Genomic DNA, 17,138 nt, shown 5'->3' with positions numbered 1-17,138 from the left:
TCTTCCGGGTCTTTTGGTGTTGCTGAGCTCACCGTTGCGTTCCTTCTTTTTAAGAATGTTCCAAACAGTTGTTTTGGCCAGGCCTAATGTTTTTGCTATCTCTCTGATGGGTTTGTTGTGTTTTTTCAGCCTAATGATGGCTTGCTTCACTGATGGTGACAGCTCTTTGGATCTCATCTTGGGAGTTGACAGCAACAGATTCCAAATGCAAATAGCAGACTGGAAATGACCTCTGGACCTTGTATCTGCTCATTGTAGTTGGGATAATGAGGGAATAACACACACCCGGCCATGGAACAGCTGAGAAGACAATTGTCCCATTAGTTTTGGTCCCTTAACAAGTGGGAGGCACATATGCAAAGTGTTGTAATGCCTACACCGTTCCCTGATTTGGATGTAAATACCCTCAAATTACAGCTGACAGTCTGCAGGTAAAGCACATCTTGTCCGTTTCATTTCAAATCCATTGTGGTGGTGTATAGAGCAAAAAATTTTAGAATTGTGTCTATGTACCAATATTTATGGACCTGATTGTATACTGTACCATGTGACTATACTGTATTGCGTGAATATACATGACCCTGTGATTATACTGTACCATGTGATTTACACATGACGGTGGGATTGAATTATGTACGTAGGCATGCTGCGTATTTTGGCTGCTCTTGCTTGATGCTGCACGTGTGTGTGTATATATACAGTGATGTCCATTATCTGATTCTTTGCTCTGATTAACGGCCTCTGGTCGCCAGGACCCCAATATTCCAGGAACAGGTATTCCCTAATCTCGTGGCTCCATATAATCAATGACCCAATTAGCCGTGGTCTCTCCACATAAAGCGGCGTGTATGTTTCCAGAATGTACCATGTGACTTCTCTCTCTTTCACACCAGGTGTTGTATGTAGCTGTTTCTCTGGGGATCTTCTACCACTCGTCTACTTTTTGGAGCTGGGTAAGGTCACACATGAAAACCTTTCCTCACTTATAATGGGGGTACATGACAGTAGCTGGAAACAGATGACTGGTGAGAGATTGTATGGTGCCTCACAAATAGCCTGACAGACGGGAGTGAGGAACTCTCTGATTTGCTGAGCTTCAAGCCACAGAGATTAAGGGAGGGGAGGGGAGGGGGGGGGCAGTGACTGCAAGTGGGGTTTTCGAGTACAACTAGGTTTGCCGTGTGGAGGGAGGTTTGAGTTTTATGTATTCTCCTTTGTTTGCTTTATTCTAGCACATTCCTCAATTACAGTGTTAAGGGTTTAACCCTTTCCAGACATGTCTTGTATTTAAAAATGGTGACCCCCCTCGCAAGTGCAGCGTTTGCTGTAGCTGCCAGGGGTCAGCCCTGGGGTCAGCAGCTAGGTATCAGTTAGGAGAAGAGGTAGGAGGAGTGCCAGGGAGGCTAGTCCTGAGCTGCCACACCCTAGTATATATGCCTGTTTGGCTGATATTGGGGAAGCGAGCTCAGGACCAGCGGCAGAGCGTAGCTCCTAGCACCCAGGAGGATGCCTGCTGTAGGAAGGCTGGGAGTAGTAGTGCAGCAAAGATTGGCCAGATGCTGGTGGTGGGTGATTTTGCAGACAGGCAAGGTCATCTGTCGCCAAGACCGTGAATACCAAACGGTGTGTTGTCTTCCGGGTGCTCGGGTTCGGCATATTGTGGATCAGATAGACAGATTGCCGGGTGAGGTAGAGCGGTTACTTGCTGGTAGCCGCCGCATCCTCCTTTCAAAAAAACACCCCCTCCTCCTGTTGATTGACAGGGCCAGCGAGCGCTCTCCTCCTCCGGCTGGCCCCGTCTACAATTCAAATTTCGCGCCTGCGCCTTACGGGTCTTCATGCCGATGACGTCTTCTTTCGGGTTTAGTGGTGACGTCATCGGCGCAGGCGGACTGAGGGAGTTTTGAGGAAGCAAGCGTCCTTCTCTGAGCGCCTGCGCCGAATGAAGACCCGTAAGGCGCAGGCGCGGAATTTGAATTGTAGACGGGGCCAGCCGGAGGAGGAGAGCGCTCGCTGGCCCAGTCAATCAACAGGAGGAGGGTGTGTTATTTGAAAGGAGGATGCGGCGGCTACCAGCAAGTGACCGCCCTACTTGCTGGTAGCGAGGTAATTAACATATTATAAAAGTGCGGTTTTTAAAGAAACTAAACAGAAAAAGATATAAGCACTATAAATTGAATAATCGCACCATAAGGATTTTAATTAGCCCAAAAATGAGAAATGACTTTTGGGGGGTGACAGAAGCCCTTTAACCCTTGCTTTTTTAGTGGAAAAAATTTGATTAAAATGGAAAATCTGCTCAAAAAGTGAAATTCTGAAATTTTCCATTAATTTTTGTGAAACACCTAAAGGGTTAACAAAGTTTGTAAAATCAGTTTTGAATACCTTGAGGTGTTTTAAAGTGATTACCACGTAAAGTCACACATGTCGGATTTGCAAAAAAATTGCCTGGTCAGGAAGGTGAAACCTGGCCCGGGGTTAAAGGGGTTGTCATTTCAGTAAGTGGCTTTTATCATGTAGAGAAAGTTAATACAAACCACCTCCTAATGTACTGTGATTCTCCATATTGCTTCCTTCGCTGGCTGGATTCATTTTTCCCTTACGCCCATGACAGCACCCTTGAGAGACTGCCTCCATCCAGGACAGGAAACAGGAACTTTCATGGAGAGCTCTTAAGGAGGGGCTCTGCCCCTATACCACCAGTTCCTGTTTCCTGCCCTATGGATAGGACATCTATGTGGAGAGCTAGGATCAGGCTGCAGGAGCCCCTGAGGTGCAACATTTATAGGGGTTACCTGGTGCGACATAAAACTCCACTAGGAAGCGCCTGCTAAGTCTGGGTCCTAGATGTGTTTTGTCGGGCTGGTGTTCCTGGGCAGTCCCAGCATAACTGGGAGGTGATGCTGGCACGCTGGATCCTCCTGGCAGTGTTCAGGAGGTCTGGGGCCTTTTCTCTGCCTTCCTCCCTGGAGGGGCTTACAGTTTTCTTGGCATGCTCTGCGCGTGAACCGGAAGTTGCGAGACGCAACTTTCGGTATTTGGAACACATGTGGCTACAGTGAAGGAGCGTTCTGGAAGTAAGGGGAGGGAGATCCTCTGCTGCAAGGGCCTCATGGGAATGCCGGCAGGGACCTGACCTAGGGTATTTAAACCTTCAGCGTGCGGTCAGAAGGATCCCAGCCAGCCTGCATCTGTGGATCCACTTATTGAAAAACTCTCTATCCCTGTCTGGTACCATGGAGGAATAGTGTAGTCAGCGCGCTGATGTCCAGGAGGGTCATGACGCCAGACCGGTATTCCTGGTGGGGTAAGGGGGTTAATCCACACCTTTTATTTCTTCCTTCAGTGTATAATAGGGGCTTATTCTCTTATTTTAGAATATCAAACAGGGCCCTAGGAAAGCTACCACTAAATCTAAAGGAAGAGAGTGCTGTATGCAAGAAAAAAAGCTCGCTCCTTCATGGTCTAAGTTATGTCAGCATTGTGTGAAAAAGGTGGTAGAGGAGGAATCCCCATCACTACAGAGTATCATAGTCAAATCTGAAGTTTCCGATTCAATGAAAATGTTTAAAAAGTGCTTCCCTTCCTCAGCTTCGGGCAAGCAGGGTCCCTCTAATATAGTATTCGATTCGGAGTCTTCAGATGAGAATGAGCAAGGAGAAATCCTAGAAGATTCAAACTCTTCCTCAGATGAAGAAACCACAGGTAGACCTTTATTTTCCCCTGAGGATACGGATTCTCTGCTCAAGGCTTTTAAAGCCACTGTGAAGGTGGATGAATCTCTGGGACAAAAATCTGTTCAAGATATGTTTGGTGACCTGGGGCACAAAAGATCAAGAGTCTTTCCATTAAACGAAAATCTAAAATATTTAATTCAGAAAGAGTGGAAAAAACCCACCGAAGTTTTTTTATCCCTAGAAATGTTAAAAGAAAATATCCTTTTGAGGAGGGCGAGTCCTCCTTCTGGGATAGGCCTCCTAAATTGGAAGCCCCAATCGCCAAGATTTCTAAATGGTCTGCTTTGCCTTTTGGGGACCTCGGTACCTTTTTAAAGATCAGATGAATAGACGGGCAGAAGTATGGGAGGCCCTCTACGCAGGCATTTAAACCAAATATTGCCGCTACCTCTACTGCCAGGTCTTTAAAGTTATGGCTACAAGAGTTAGAATCCCATATCCAGAATAAAACCTCCAGAGACCAGTTCCTAGGGGTGTTTCCTACCATCTTCAAAGCGGTGGACTTCATTTTGGATGCTTCTGCAGATGCATTAAGATTAAATGCCAGGTCAGCTGCTCTATCTAATTCTGCTAGGAGGGCCATTTGGCTTAAGTCTGGTGACACGGGTTAAAAAAATAAGCTTTGCTCTCTTCTGTGTCAGGCCCACAGACTCTTTACGAAACTGATGGCAGAGGTTATGGCCCACATAAGGGAAAGACATTCTGGTTATTCCTTATTTGGACGATCTTCTAGTGGTGGCAGAATCCAAAGACTTTCTAGAAAGAATAGAAATTCTAGCAAAGCTAGGGTGGCAGATAAACTGGGACAAGTCAAACCTGACCCCTTCCCCGAAAATATTTTGTGTTTTTAGGACCGATCCTGGATTCTGTGAAGCTACGTTGCATCCTCCCTCAGCGCAAGATATCCCAAATAAGAGAAGACGTCCCTGGTAGCCTCAAAATAATTGAACTATCAGGCAAGGGATGGCAGTATTAGGCAGAATGACGTCCACGATACCTGCTGTCAGTTGGACCCTGTTTCACTCCAGGACGCTTCAATGGCAGATTCTAAAAGAGTGGCAGGGATCATTGTCCCCGTTGGATGCCCCACTTCATCTCACCCCTCAGGTGATACAATCCTTAACCTGGTGGCTGGAACCTTCAAATCTCACTCAGGGCCTCTCTTGGGATCTACAGGAGCAAATAACCACGGATGCCAGTCCGACCGGGTGGGGGGCCTATTGTCAGTGGGGGGTTCGGCAGGGTGTGGAGTTCAACAGTCAGGATTCCCAGAATATAAGGGAGTTGAGAGCAGTTCTATTGGCCTCAAGAGAATTCCTACCCAAAATACGAAGAAAGGGAGTAAAAATCTTCTCAGACAGCGGCAGGGTGGTATAGATGGGCCAAATGGTTCTTATCTGCCGACACATTCTATGTTTCTATACTACCTAAACAGGCAAGGAAGGGACAAGGTCAGAAAATTTTATGTCCTTAGCCGCAGACATTTTTTTTTCTCATCATTCCTTATAATCCTTTTGATCAAGGCAGTACACTTAAAGGGAACTGAAAACAACGTGGTGGATTATCTAAGCAGAAACCATTTGGATCAGGGAGAAGTCTTCAGTCAGATAGTGCAGCAGTGGGGCCAACCTCAAGTAGACCTTTTTGCAACGGAACAAAAAATGCAACCTATTCTTTTCTCTAAATCCAAAAGATTTTCCGTCAGGGATAGACTCCTTTTCCCTTCTATGGTCGGATCAGCTTCTGTATGCTTTTCCTCCTCTAAGACTTCTTCTGAGGGTATTACAGAAGCTGAGGCAGGAACAGACTAGGCTCATTCTAATCGCCCCTTTCTGGCCAAGAAGAACGTGGTTCGCTTGGTTGAGGAAGCTTTCTCTTGCAGATCCCTGGATTCTTCTGGACAGGCAAGATCTGTTGTTTCAGGGTCCTGTCTTCCATCCGGAAGTGAGAAACCTTCATCTAACAGCCTGGTGTTTGAAGGGGAAATCCTAGAGCGTAGGGGTCTATCTAAGGAAGTTATATCTACACTTATGTAGGAAACACGAACAAAGGATGAACTGAGACTAGACGGGTATAGTAGCAAAAATGTACATATACTTTATTGAACAATACATAAAAAATATATTTCATTTGTAGTGTGATATATCACATCAGATAAAAAGGTGGACTACACCTGAGGGGACATAACATGATTACACATAAGAAGGGCAATGAGGTCAACTCTCAGCTACGACTCAGCTAAGATTCACAAATAACCAAAGAAAGTGCAAGTACATGTCTCGAAGTTTGAACTAACTATATATATATATATATATATATATATATATATATATATATATATATATATATATATATATATATATATTATATACACTGCTCAAAAAAATAAAGGGAACACAAAAATAACACATCCTAGATCTGAGTTAATTAAATATTCTTCTGAAATACTTTGTTCTTTACATAGTTGAATGTGCTGACAACAAAATCACACAAAAAAAAAAAAATGGAAATCAAATTTTTCAACCCATGGAGGTCTGGATTTGGAGTCACACTCAATTAAAGTGGAAAAACACACTACAGTTTGATCCAACTTTGATGTAATGTCCTTAAAACAAGTCAAAATGAGGCTCAGTAGTGTTTGTGGCCTCCCTGTGCCTGTATGACCTCCCTACAACGCCTGTGCATGCTCCTGATGAGGTGGCGGACGGTCTCCTGAGGGATCTCCTCCCAGACCTGGACTAAAGCATCTGCCAACTCCTGGACAGTCTGTGGTGCAAGGTGACGTTGGTGGATAGAGCGAGACATGATGTGCTCAATTGGATTCAGGTCTGGGGAACGGGCGGGCCAGTCCATAGCATCAATGCCTTCGTCTTGCAGGAACTGCTGACACACTCCAGCCACATGAAGTCTAGCATTGTCTTGCATTAGGAGGAACCCAGGGCCAACCGCACCAGCATATGGTCTCACAAGGGGTCTGAGGATCTCATCTCGGTACCTAATGGCAGTCAGGCTATCTCTGGCGAGCACATGGAGGGCTATGCGGCCCTCCAAAGAAATGCCACCCCACACCATTACTGACCCAATGCCAAACCGGTCATGCTGGAGGATGTTGCAGGCAGCAGAACGTTCTCCACGGCGTCTCCAGACTCTGTCACGTCTGTCACGTGTGCTCAGTGTGAACCTGCTTTCATCTGTGAAGAGCACAGGGCGCCAGTGGCGAATTTGCCAATCTCGGTGTTCTCTGGAAAATGCCAAACGTCCTGCACAGTGTTGGGCTGTAAGCACAACCCCCACCTGTGGACGTCGGGCCCTCATATCACCCTCATGGAGTCTGTTTCTGACCGTTTGAGCAGACACATGCACATTTGTGGCCTGCTGGAGGTCATTTTGCAGGGCTCTGGCAGTGCTCCTCCTGTTCCTCCTTGCACAAAGGCGGAGGTAGCGGTCCTGCTGCTGGGTTGTTACCCTCCTACGGCCTCCTCCACGTCTCCTGATGTACTGGCCTGTCTCCTGGTAGCGCCTCCATGCTCTGGACACTACGCTGACAGACACAGCAAACCTTCTTGCCACAGCTCGCATTGATGTGCCATCCTGGATAAGCTGCACTACCTGAGCCACTTGTGTGGGTTGTAGACTCCATCTCATGCTACCACTAGAGTGAAAGCACCGCCAGCATTCAAAAGTGACCAAAACATCAGCCAGGAAGCATAGGAACTGAGAAGTGGTCTGTTGTCACCACCTGCAGAACCACTCCTTTATTGGGGGTGTCTTGCTAATTGCCTATAATTTCCACAAGTTGTCTATCCCATTTGCACAACAGCATGTGAAATTGATTGTCACTCCGGAAGCAACACTAAGTGGACAGTTTGATTTCACAGAAGTGTGATTGACTTGGAGTTACATTGTGTTGTTTAAGTGTTCCCTTTATTTTTTTGAGCAGTGTATATATCACACACACACACACACACACACACACACACACACACACACACACACACGCACCATAGGACCTATTTCACATGTAAAAAAGGTTCTTTATATATATCACAAATATCAACAATTATACATGTATGTATCTCTGCTGCCAGTGCATCAAATTAGGACACGCGTGTATAGCACAAGGGCCCATCCCCTTGTAGGAAGAAAGGACTAGTGCCTTAAACTCAGCAAAAAAGTGCATATGTGCATAATGTCATCTATTATAAAAAATTTAAATACAGAAACAGAATCCCATGAGCATGTGTGAACATGTATGTGCATGTCACCTTAGGGGCAGTTGAAAATACTACCAGTGCCCCAAAGGTAGAACTATGCAAGGACATGCACATACAAATATATGTACCCAGCAAACGATCAACTAAGTAACTATATCTGAGTAGATGTAATCAGAGACATCAAAACATCACAAAGATCGATCCCTGCATTAGAAAAAGAGCAACTAAATTGTGCTACAGAATCATTAGCTGTCAGAGCAAAGAGTAGCCCCACGCTTAGAAATTACATACCCATATGATAGACAGTCCAAACTCAGGAGAGCCACATACCCCGACGCACGTTTCGGCTGGGATGCCTTCTTCTGGGGGATGTAGGAAAGTAGTAACCTCTACCATTTACCTCAGAGTATGGAAGACCTTCTTAAATTTTTCTAAAGTCCCGGTTGAGTTCTCCTCCTATGTCAAATTTTGGATTTTTTACAAGATGGTCTTGATAAGAACCTAAGACTTGGCACCCTTAAAGTTCAAGTTTCTGCCCTTAGTGCTTTCTTTGATTTCCCTATTGCCAAACATCCGTGAATTAGGAGGTTCTTTAAAGCAGTTAGTAGGATTAAGGCCTCTTTCACACTACCTTTTTTTTTTTTTTTCGTTTTGCGGGCTGTTTTTTTGCGTTCCGTATACGGAACCATTAATTTCAATGGTTCCGCAAAAAAAACGGAATGTACTCCGTATGCATTCAGTTTCCGTATTTCCGTTCCGTTGAAAGATAGAACATGTCCTATTATTGCCCGCAAATAACGTTCCGTGGCTCCATTCAAGTCAATGGGTCTGCAAAAAAAAGGAACACATACGGAAATGCATCCATATGTCTTCCGTATCCGTTCCGTTTTTGCGGAACCATCTATTGAAAATGTTATGCCCAGCCCAATTTTTTCTATGTAATTACTGTATACTGTATAAGCCATATGGAAAAACAGAATGGAAAAACGAAATGTAAACGGAACGGATCCGTGAAAAACGGACCGCAAAACACTGAAATAGCCATACAGTAGTGTGAAAGAGGCTTTAGCCTGTGATCAGATCTTCCGTTCTCCCGTGGGATCTTATCTACCATCAGAATTTCTGTTATGTAGCTGACTGACATTAGCAATGTTCTAATGTCAGCAGTACATAAGTCTTCTTTTTACCTTTTTGTCCCTGCGGCCGTTCTACTAAACACACTTTTACAATATGCTAATGAGCCTCTAGGTGCTATGTGGTCGTTGATTCAGCACCTAGAGGCTCGGTATACTAACCATTTATCCCGCCCAGGTCCTCAGTCTAGCCCACCCCGCTCCTTTCGATTGATGTCCAAGTTCGCAGCATTGCTAACAAAATCCAGTGCCTGCTGGTGATATAGGGGCAGAGCCCCCCTCCTTGAGAGCTCTCCACAAAAGTTCCTGTCCTGGATGGAGGCTCATGGAAAAAAGATTACCGGTAAGTGCAATTTCCACCACATTATACACTGCTTGTTTCCATTGTTACGACCTCCCTGCAATCCATCAGTGGTGGTCGTGCCTGCACACTATAGGAAAAAGCGTAGGCCTCTCTGGTGACCGTGGGAGCTCACAGGCTGGTGCTTTTTTCTATAGTGTGCAGGCACGACCACCGCTGATGAATTGCAGGGTGCTCATAACCATGGATACGCGCAGTGTATAATGTGGTGGAAAAATTAATCCAGCCAGCAAAGGAAGCAATATGGAGAATCGCAGTACATTAGGAAGTGCCTTGTATTAACTTTCTCTACACAATGTTATTTGCTGAAGTGAGCCAACCCTTTTAGGTAAAAGCCTGGACATGGGGGCGGCTGTGGATGTAGTGAGGTAAGTAGAAGCCTGGACATGGGGGTGGCTGTGGCTATAGTGAGGTGAGTAGAAGCCTGGACAGAGGGGCGGCTGTGGATGTAGTGAGGTGAGTAGAAGCCTGGACAGAGGGGCGGGTGTGGATGTAGTGAGGTGAGTAGAAGCTTGGACAGGGGCAGCTGTAGATATAGTGAGGTGAGTAGAAGCTTGGACAGGGGCAGCTGTAGATATAGTGAGGTGAGTAGAAGCCTGGACAGAGGGGCGGCTGTAGATATGAGGTGAGTAGAAGCCTGGACAGAGGGGCGGCTGTAGATATAGTGAGGTGAGTAGAAGCCTGGACAGAGGGGCGGCTGTAGATATAGTGAGGTGAGTAGAAGCCTGGACAGAGGGGCGGCTGTAGATATAGTGAGGTGAGTAGAAGCCTGGACAGAGGGGCGGCTGTAGATATAGTGAGGTGAGTAGAAGCCTGGACAGAGGGGCGGCTGTAGATATATGAGGTGAGTAGAAGCCTGGACAGGGGCGGCTGTAGATGTAGTGAGGTGAGTAGAAGCCTGGACAGAGGGGCGGCTGTAGATATAGTGAGGTGAGTAGAAGCCTGGACAGAGGGGCGGCTGTAGATATAGTGAGGCGAGTAGAAGCCTGGACAGAGGGGCGGCTGTAGATATAGTGAGGTGAGTAGAAGCTTGGACAGGGGCAGCTGTGGATCCTTTTATCTAGCGTGTAGCACGTTCGTTGCACATGGCTGGAGATGTAAGGGTCCATTCACACGTCCGCATCCGTTCCACAATCTTGGGTTAGGGTTGCGGACAAGATTAGGCATTTTCTATTATAGTGCCGGCGATGTGCGGTCCGCAAATTGCGGAATGCACATTTCCGGGGTCCGTGTTTTGCGGATCCGCAAAACACTTACGGACGTGTGAATGGACCCTTAGTTACATGTTCTCTGGTATTTCTACTGGGGCGCTAATTGACTTCAATGTTCTCTTGTGGGTTACTCTCGGCTGTACGGTGCATGTGGCGTCTCTGCTCGCTGTTATGGGGGGTTGCTAGTGCCTGGGCGTCTTCGGCTCACACAGGATGGATAGTTAGGGTTAGACCTAGATTCCTGGTAATCTGTCTTGTGTGTCTTCAGTCTCAGGGGGCATAGAACTGTACACCGGATGGCATTTCTGTGATCTTTTTCCGCAGGTCTTCCTGATTTTCAGCTGTGTCATCTATGCAGTGGCGTATCGCTCCATGCGAGGAATGGCTCAAGCAACCTTTACTGAAGATGGCAGCCTTGTAGATGGAGGAATAGACCTGAACATGGAGCAAGGAATGGCAGAGTGAGTATGCTGCCCCTGTGCTGGTGGCTTCCTCAGGGCTTTAGTGGTCAAGAAGTGTGGCAGTAACCTTGACTAGTCGCTCCTGAATCTGTGGCTCTGTAGTATGTCACTTGTAGGGTTGTAACCAGTTCTGTAATGCATTGCAGTGTGCACCAGGTGTATTACAACACTGCGCTAATCGCGCCCTGATTCAGGACAGATGCAGGAATCTCACTCCATTTTGAGAAAATTATGTAATTTTCCCCAACCCTTGGAAACGCTATTTAATATGAATTGCACAGTCTTCCGTTTATGGAGAGGATGAAAATTGGACGGGTACAGTCGTATAACACCCTTGAATGACCCAATGAAGTTTATGGAGCAGTCTTGCGTAGTTGTGGGGGGGGGGGATACTGTTTCTCCTTGTGGACGGTTTACAGAGTCTTGTAGGCCAGGCAATGCCTAACTGGGAAAAGACACAGATTGCCACTCTTATAAGAGAGAGAGAACACGGGACAGGGCCTGGCATCAGGGGTGCAGTTATATTTGGGCTGAGGTTGTAGGATAGGGGTAGATATAGGGACAACTATTCCCGTACCCCAGGTTATTTAGAGCTGGATGAAATTATCGGCCACATATCCTGTATGAATTTTCGCATTTTTTTGTGTTGTGTATAGTAGATCCAGTTTAGATCTTTTTAAGGTATATCATTAAATTTGTGATTTTAGTTTTTCTTTCCTCTATGCTGGAACTTTGATATATATTTGAAATATTCTTTCAGAGCTTCTTCAATTTGGATTTGTGTTGAGGACAATGATAAATGGTAATTGTTAGCCCTCCCAGAAATGTAAGGAGGTTGGTTGAATTTCTCTGAGAATTGACACGAGACCGGTGCATGGTCAGACGATGTTATGGATCCGATATTAGCCGATAATATTTTTTGAAGGGTCCATTTGTCGACCAGTATCGGGTCAATTCTGGAGTATTGTTTGAGGGTGTGAGTAGAAGGTATAATCACGTTCTGAAGCATGTAATACTCTCCAAGTGTCGTGTATATCTTCTGTCAGAAGATACTGAGCCAATTGTGAGGGGTGTGCGTTTTTTGTTTGTTTGGATTTGTCCAGAGATGGAGGTAATTGGAAGTCTCCACATATGATCGGGAGCCTTGTTTAATGGATTGGGTGGTGTTTATTACCTCTTTGATGAACGCGAATTGGTTAGAGTTAGCAGCGTACAGGGAGTCTAGAGTGTATGGCGTATTATTAATATTACATACTAATATAACATATCTGCCTTCATCGTCATCAGCTGAAAAGAGAGGGAATCCCTAACGGCGATGATTACCCTCTTTTCTTGTTCACTGCAGGTGATGCAAATATATTGACAACATTTTTATGCTTGAGTCTGAGTATCTGATTCATTCAAGTGGGTTTCTTGAATACAGGTTACGTCACATTTAAGGGAATGAACTTCCTTCCACAATAACGATCTTTTAAACATAGAAACATAGAATGTGTCGGCAGATAAGAACCATTTGGCCCATCTAGTCTGCCCAATATATCTGAATCCTATTAATAGTCCCTGGCCCTATCTTATATGAAGGATAGCCTTATGCCTATCTCATGCATGCTTAAACCCCTTCACTGTATTTGCAGCTACCACTTCTGCAGGAAGGCTATTCCATGCATCCACTACTCTCAGTAAAGTAATACTTCCTTATATTACTTTTACTTTTAAACCTTTTACTTTAAAGAGACTATTTAGTCCATTGGTGTTAATTGAAGATATTTTAATGACCATTACTTGCAGTGAAAGTAGGGCAGACTTAATGCAATATAAGATTTGTACAATGCACAGTACTCTTAAAAAAAAAATATAATGCGGTATATAATACTATATATTGCTTAGCAAATGCGTATACTTTGATACAAGCAACGCAGTCGCTACGCAGTATCAGTTATAAGGGTGTCAATCTCACTTGTCACCTATAAAGTGACTATAGTATTAGTGTATGCGGTAGGGAAAAAGGATCAGATAGGAAGGTAATAGAAGCAAAGAGGTTAAATCAGGTAAAACAGAACAAAATAATACTATTTTATCAATAAACCAAATTTTCAAACTAAAGTCCGGTTCTAAGTGAACCAACTGGATACCAGTTTATCCAGCTATCAATGGGGGTAGGTAACAGTGAACGAGTCCAGAATCTCCTGGGAGACCTGCAGCAAAGAATGTAGACATATAATGTAGTCTAGCCACTTTCCTTTATCAAAAAGGATATGTCCCTTGAATAGAGTGTAGGAGTCCCTTCGTGTCCAGCGAGACTTCAGGTCCACTCTTTAATCAGGGTAGGTGGTCTTTTCTTCTGGGGCGAGATAAAGTCTTCATCCACTGTGATTATGGACCATTTCTGGAGCAGCTTCATGGAGTCGCTCGGTGATGTGAAGATCAGGAGTTTCACCGGATAGCCCCATTTGTATGGGATGTTGTGATCCCTGAGGATTTTAGTGGCCTCTGAGAATTCTCTACGTCTGTTTAACGTAGCAGCGGAGAGGTCTGAGAATATTAATATATTCTTGAAGCGGTCTGGGAGATCTTGGGTAGAGTTCGCCGCTTTGAGGATTAATTCCTTGAAATGGTAGAAGTGCAGCCTGGCGATGATGTCTTTTAGGTTTGGGGATTCTGTGCGCTCTGTCAATCATTAAGTCCCTTTGTTCCGCTTTTAGGATCAGAGCAACAAAATAATCAGTAAGAAAGTCCTTGATAGCGTCGGGGTCCACGGTCTCAGGGATTCCTCTAAATCTTAGGTTGTTGCACCTTGAACGATCTTCAAGATCTGCTAATTTGAGTTTTAGAGCTGTTATTTTATCCACTGCTTCATTATGTGCGTCCACTAGTTGGTTGTGGGCGTTAGTAAAGTCCTCCATTTTATCCTCAATATGGCTTGTTCTCTCTCCAATTTGGGTAATATCTTTCTGTAAAGCCTAAAAAGCTGTGGAGATGTCTTTTTGTATGGAGTGCCTCCGATCGCACAGCACGCTGCGATTTTGCTTGGCGGCTCGCCCTTTCTTTTCACTCTGCCCATACCTGGTGGTGGTAGGTGAGTGCTGGCTAGTGTTTGCCGCTGTTATGTCGTCGCTGATGCCTGCTGTGAGCAGCTACTTTGCCTTAGGCTCCGGAGCTAGCGCAGGACGTGTCCGCTCAGCTCCACATCCGGCTCTGCCCCTCGCTGTCCAAATCCTTTGCTGCCCCATTGCAGTGTATGGGTCTGCACCCGAGCCACAACAAATGTTGCTCAGATGTGCAACCAAACCACGTTCCTGTGAATGCCCCCTAAAAGAGATGTTATCCCTCCAGAAAGAAATCTGTGACATGGGCCGACGCCTGCAGATTTCTGAGGGTTCCCGCAAAGCATTTAATGAAAATAAAAGGAGAAATTGCAGCAGCCCGCAATGAGCTTGCCAACACGTGATAATTCTAAAAATATCTGATTTAGAGAACAGATCTAGAAGGAACAATATGCAAATTAAAGAAATTCTTAAAGATATTGCCACACAAGATCAAACTACATCTTGCAAATTTTTAAATCCCTTCTACCAAAAACAGTAAAAAAAAAAAGTGATATATATATATATATATATATATATATATATATATATATATATATATATATATAGCACCGCATTACTAAAGCTTAAACAGTGTGTGTGTGTATATATATATATATATATATTATATTAGTATGTATCTATATCTATATATCTCTATCTCCCACTTATTTTGAGTTCTGCCTTCGCTTTTTTGCAATATATTTTAGAGAGGAGGGTATACACGTGTGATATATTTTAGAGAGGAGGGTATACACGTGTGATATATTTTAGAGATAGGAGGGTATACACGTGTGATTTATATCACACGTGTATACCCTCCTCTCTCTAAAATATATCACACGTGTATACCCTCCTCTCTCTAAAATATATCACACATGTATACCCTCCTCTCTCTAAAATATATCACACGTGTATACCCCCCTCTCTAAAATATATCACACGTGTATACCCCCCTCTCTAAAATATATCACACGTGTATACCCTCTTCTCTCTAAAATATATCACACGTGTATACCCTCCTCTCTCTAAAATATATCGGAAAAAAGCAAAGGCAGCACTCAAAATAAGTGGGAGATATATATATTTTAAATACTAGCAGCAGGACAGGTATATTTCATCTATTTAATGTTTGTGTGTGCCGTTAAGATACAGTATCCCCCATAAGTGACCTCTACAGTACCCCGCCCCACTGTCTGCTGAGCTGTGTATCTAATCCTGTCCTCTGTGATACTGTCTGCTGTGTATCTAAGTCTATTGTGTGATACTGTCTGCTGAGCTGTGCATATCGTCATATAGCCCTAGCCTAAGGCCTCATGCACATGACCGTTATTTGGGTCCACATCTGAGCCACAGTTTTGGCGGCTCTGATGTGGACCCGTTTACTTCAACGGGGCCGCAAAAGATGCGGACAGCACTCCGTGTGCTGTCCGCGGCCCTGCTAAAAAAAATATAACATGTCCTATTCTTGTCCGCGATTTGCGGACAAGAATAGGCATTTATGTTGCCGTCTCCCGTTCTGTTCCGCAAATTGCGGAAGGCAACACAGGCTGCTTCCGTTTTTTGCGGATCCGCGGTTTGCGGCCCGCAAAAAACGGCACGGCTGTGTGCCAAATTTGGTGAAGATCGGTCCAGTCGTTTGGTCGCGCATGAAGGACAGACAGAAACTATATATACCGTATTTTTCGCTTTATAAGACGCACCTGATAAGACGCACCTAGGTTTTTGAGGAGGAAAATAAGAAAATGATATTTTGAACCAAAAGGTGTGCTTTTGGTAGGTTTTGAACTAATGGTGATCTGTGGATGCCGCACTGTTATGGGGGGGGGGGGGAGATCTGTGGATGATGCACTGTTATGGGGGGTGGGGGGGGGTTATCTGTGGATGATGCACTGTTATGGGGGGTGGGGGGGGGGTTATCTGTGGATGATGCACTGTTATGGGGGGGGAATCTGTGGATGATGCACTGTTATGGGGGGGATCTGTGGATGATGCACTGTTATGGGGGGGATCTGTGGATGTCACTTATATCATCCACAGATCCCCATAAGTGTCATCTACAGATCCCCCATCAGATGCATCAGTGTGGCGGGAAGAGGCGGAGACACTCATGGTGGGGCCCGTTGCAGTGATTCTACTCTAATACACTGAGCCCCGCGGCTGTTAATTACATTCAATCCGAATGGGTCCGCAATTACTGTACTTACTGTAGTACCTTATGTATAGCATTAAGACGGCGCAGACCGGCAGCTCCCTCGGTCATGCGCCGCCTGCCACAGCTCCCTCCTCATGCGCCGAATGCCTGCTTATCTCACTTTATGAACAGGCAGGCGGCGCATGAGGAGGGAGCTGCGGCAGGCGGCGCATGACCAAGGGAGCTGCCGGTCTGCGCCGTCTTAATGCTATACATAAGGTACTACAGTAAGTACAGTAGAATGAATAATATATATATGAATGACCAAAAGTTTGGACACACCTCATTCAAAGAGTTTTCTTTATTTTCATGACTGTGAAAATTGCAGATTCACACTGAAGGTATCAAAACTATGAATTAACACATGTGGAATTATATACATAACAAACAAGTGTGAAACAACTGAAAATATGTCATATTCTAGGTTCTTCAAAGTAGCCACCTTTTGCTTTGATTACTGCTTTGCACACTCTTGGCATTCTCTTGATGAGCTTCAAGAGGTAGTCCCCTGAAATGGTCTTCCAACAGTCTTGAAGGAGTTCCCAGAGATGCTTAGCACTTGTTGGCCCTTTTGCCTTCACTCTGCGGTCCAGCTCACCCCAAACCATCTCGATTGGGTTCAGGTCCGGTGACTGTGGAGGCCAGGTCATCTGGCGCAGCACCCCATCACTCTCCTTCATGGTCAAATAGCCCTTACTTTCAAAGTTTTCCCAATTTTTCGGCTGACTGACCTTCATTTCTTAA

The 17,138-nt window shown here is 45.0% G+C and overlaps 1 protein-coding gene across 2 annotated transcripts in view; it reads left to right on the top strand.

Annotated features, from left to right (window-relative positions):
* The window catches only part of TMEM208 (transmembrane protein 208), a 59,102-nt gene that overhangs the window by 16,221 nt on the left and 25,743 nt on the right, over positions 1-17,138 (top strand). For both annotated transcript variants that reach the window (XM_040410061.1, XM_040410060.1), the window contains exons 3-4: positions 894-953; positions 10,981-11,117. In XM_040410061.1, coding sequence (XP_040265995.1) covers positions 894-953; positions 10,981-11,117 — 197 coding nt within the window. The remainder of the gene's footprint in view (positions 1-893; positions 954-10,980; positions 11,118-17,138) is intronic.

This window comes from Bufo bufo, chromosome 10, assembly GCF_905171765.1.
Source record: "Bufo bufo chromosome 10, aBufBuf1.1, whole genome shotgun sequence".
Taxonomy (NCBI): domain Eukaryota; kingdom Metazoa; phylum Chordata; class Amphibia; order Anura; family Bufonidae; genus Bufo; species Bufo bufo.
Note: the sequence above shows the minus strand (reverse complement) of the source record. Positions and strands in the feature narration are given on the sequence as shown.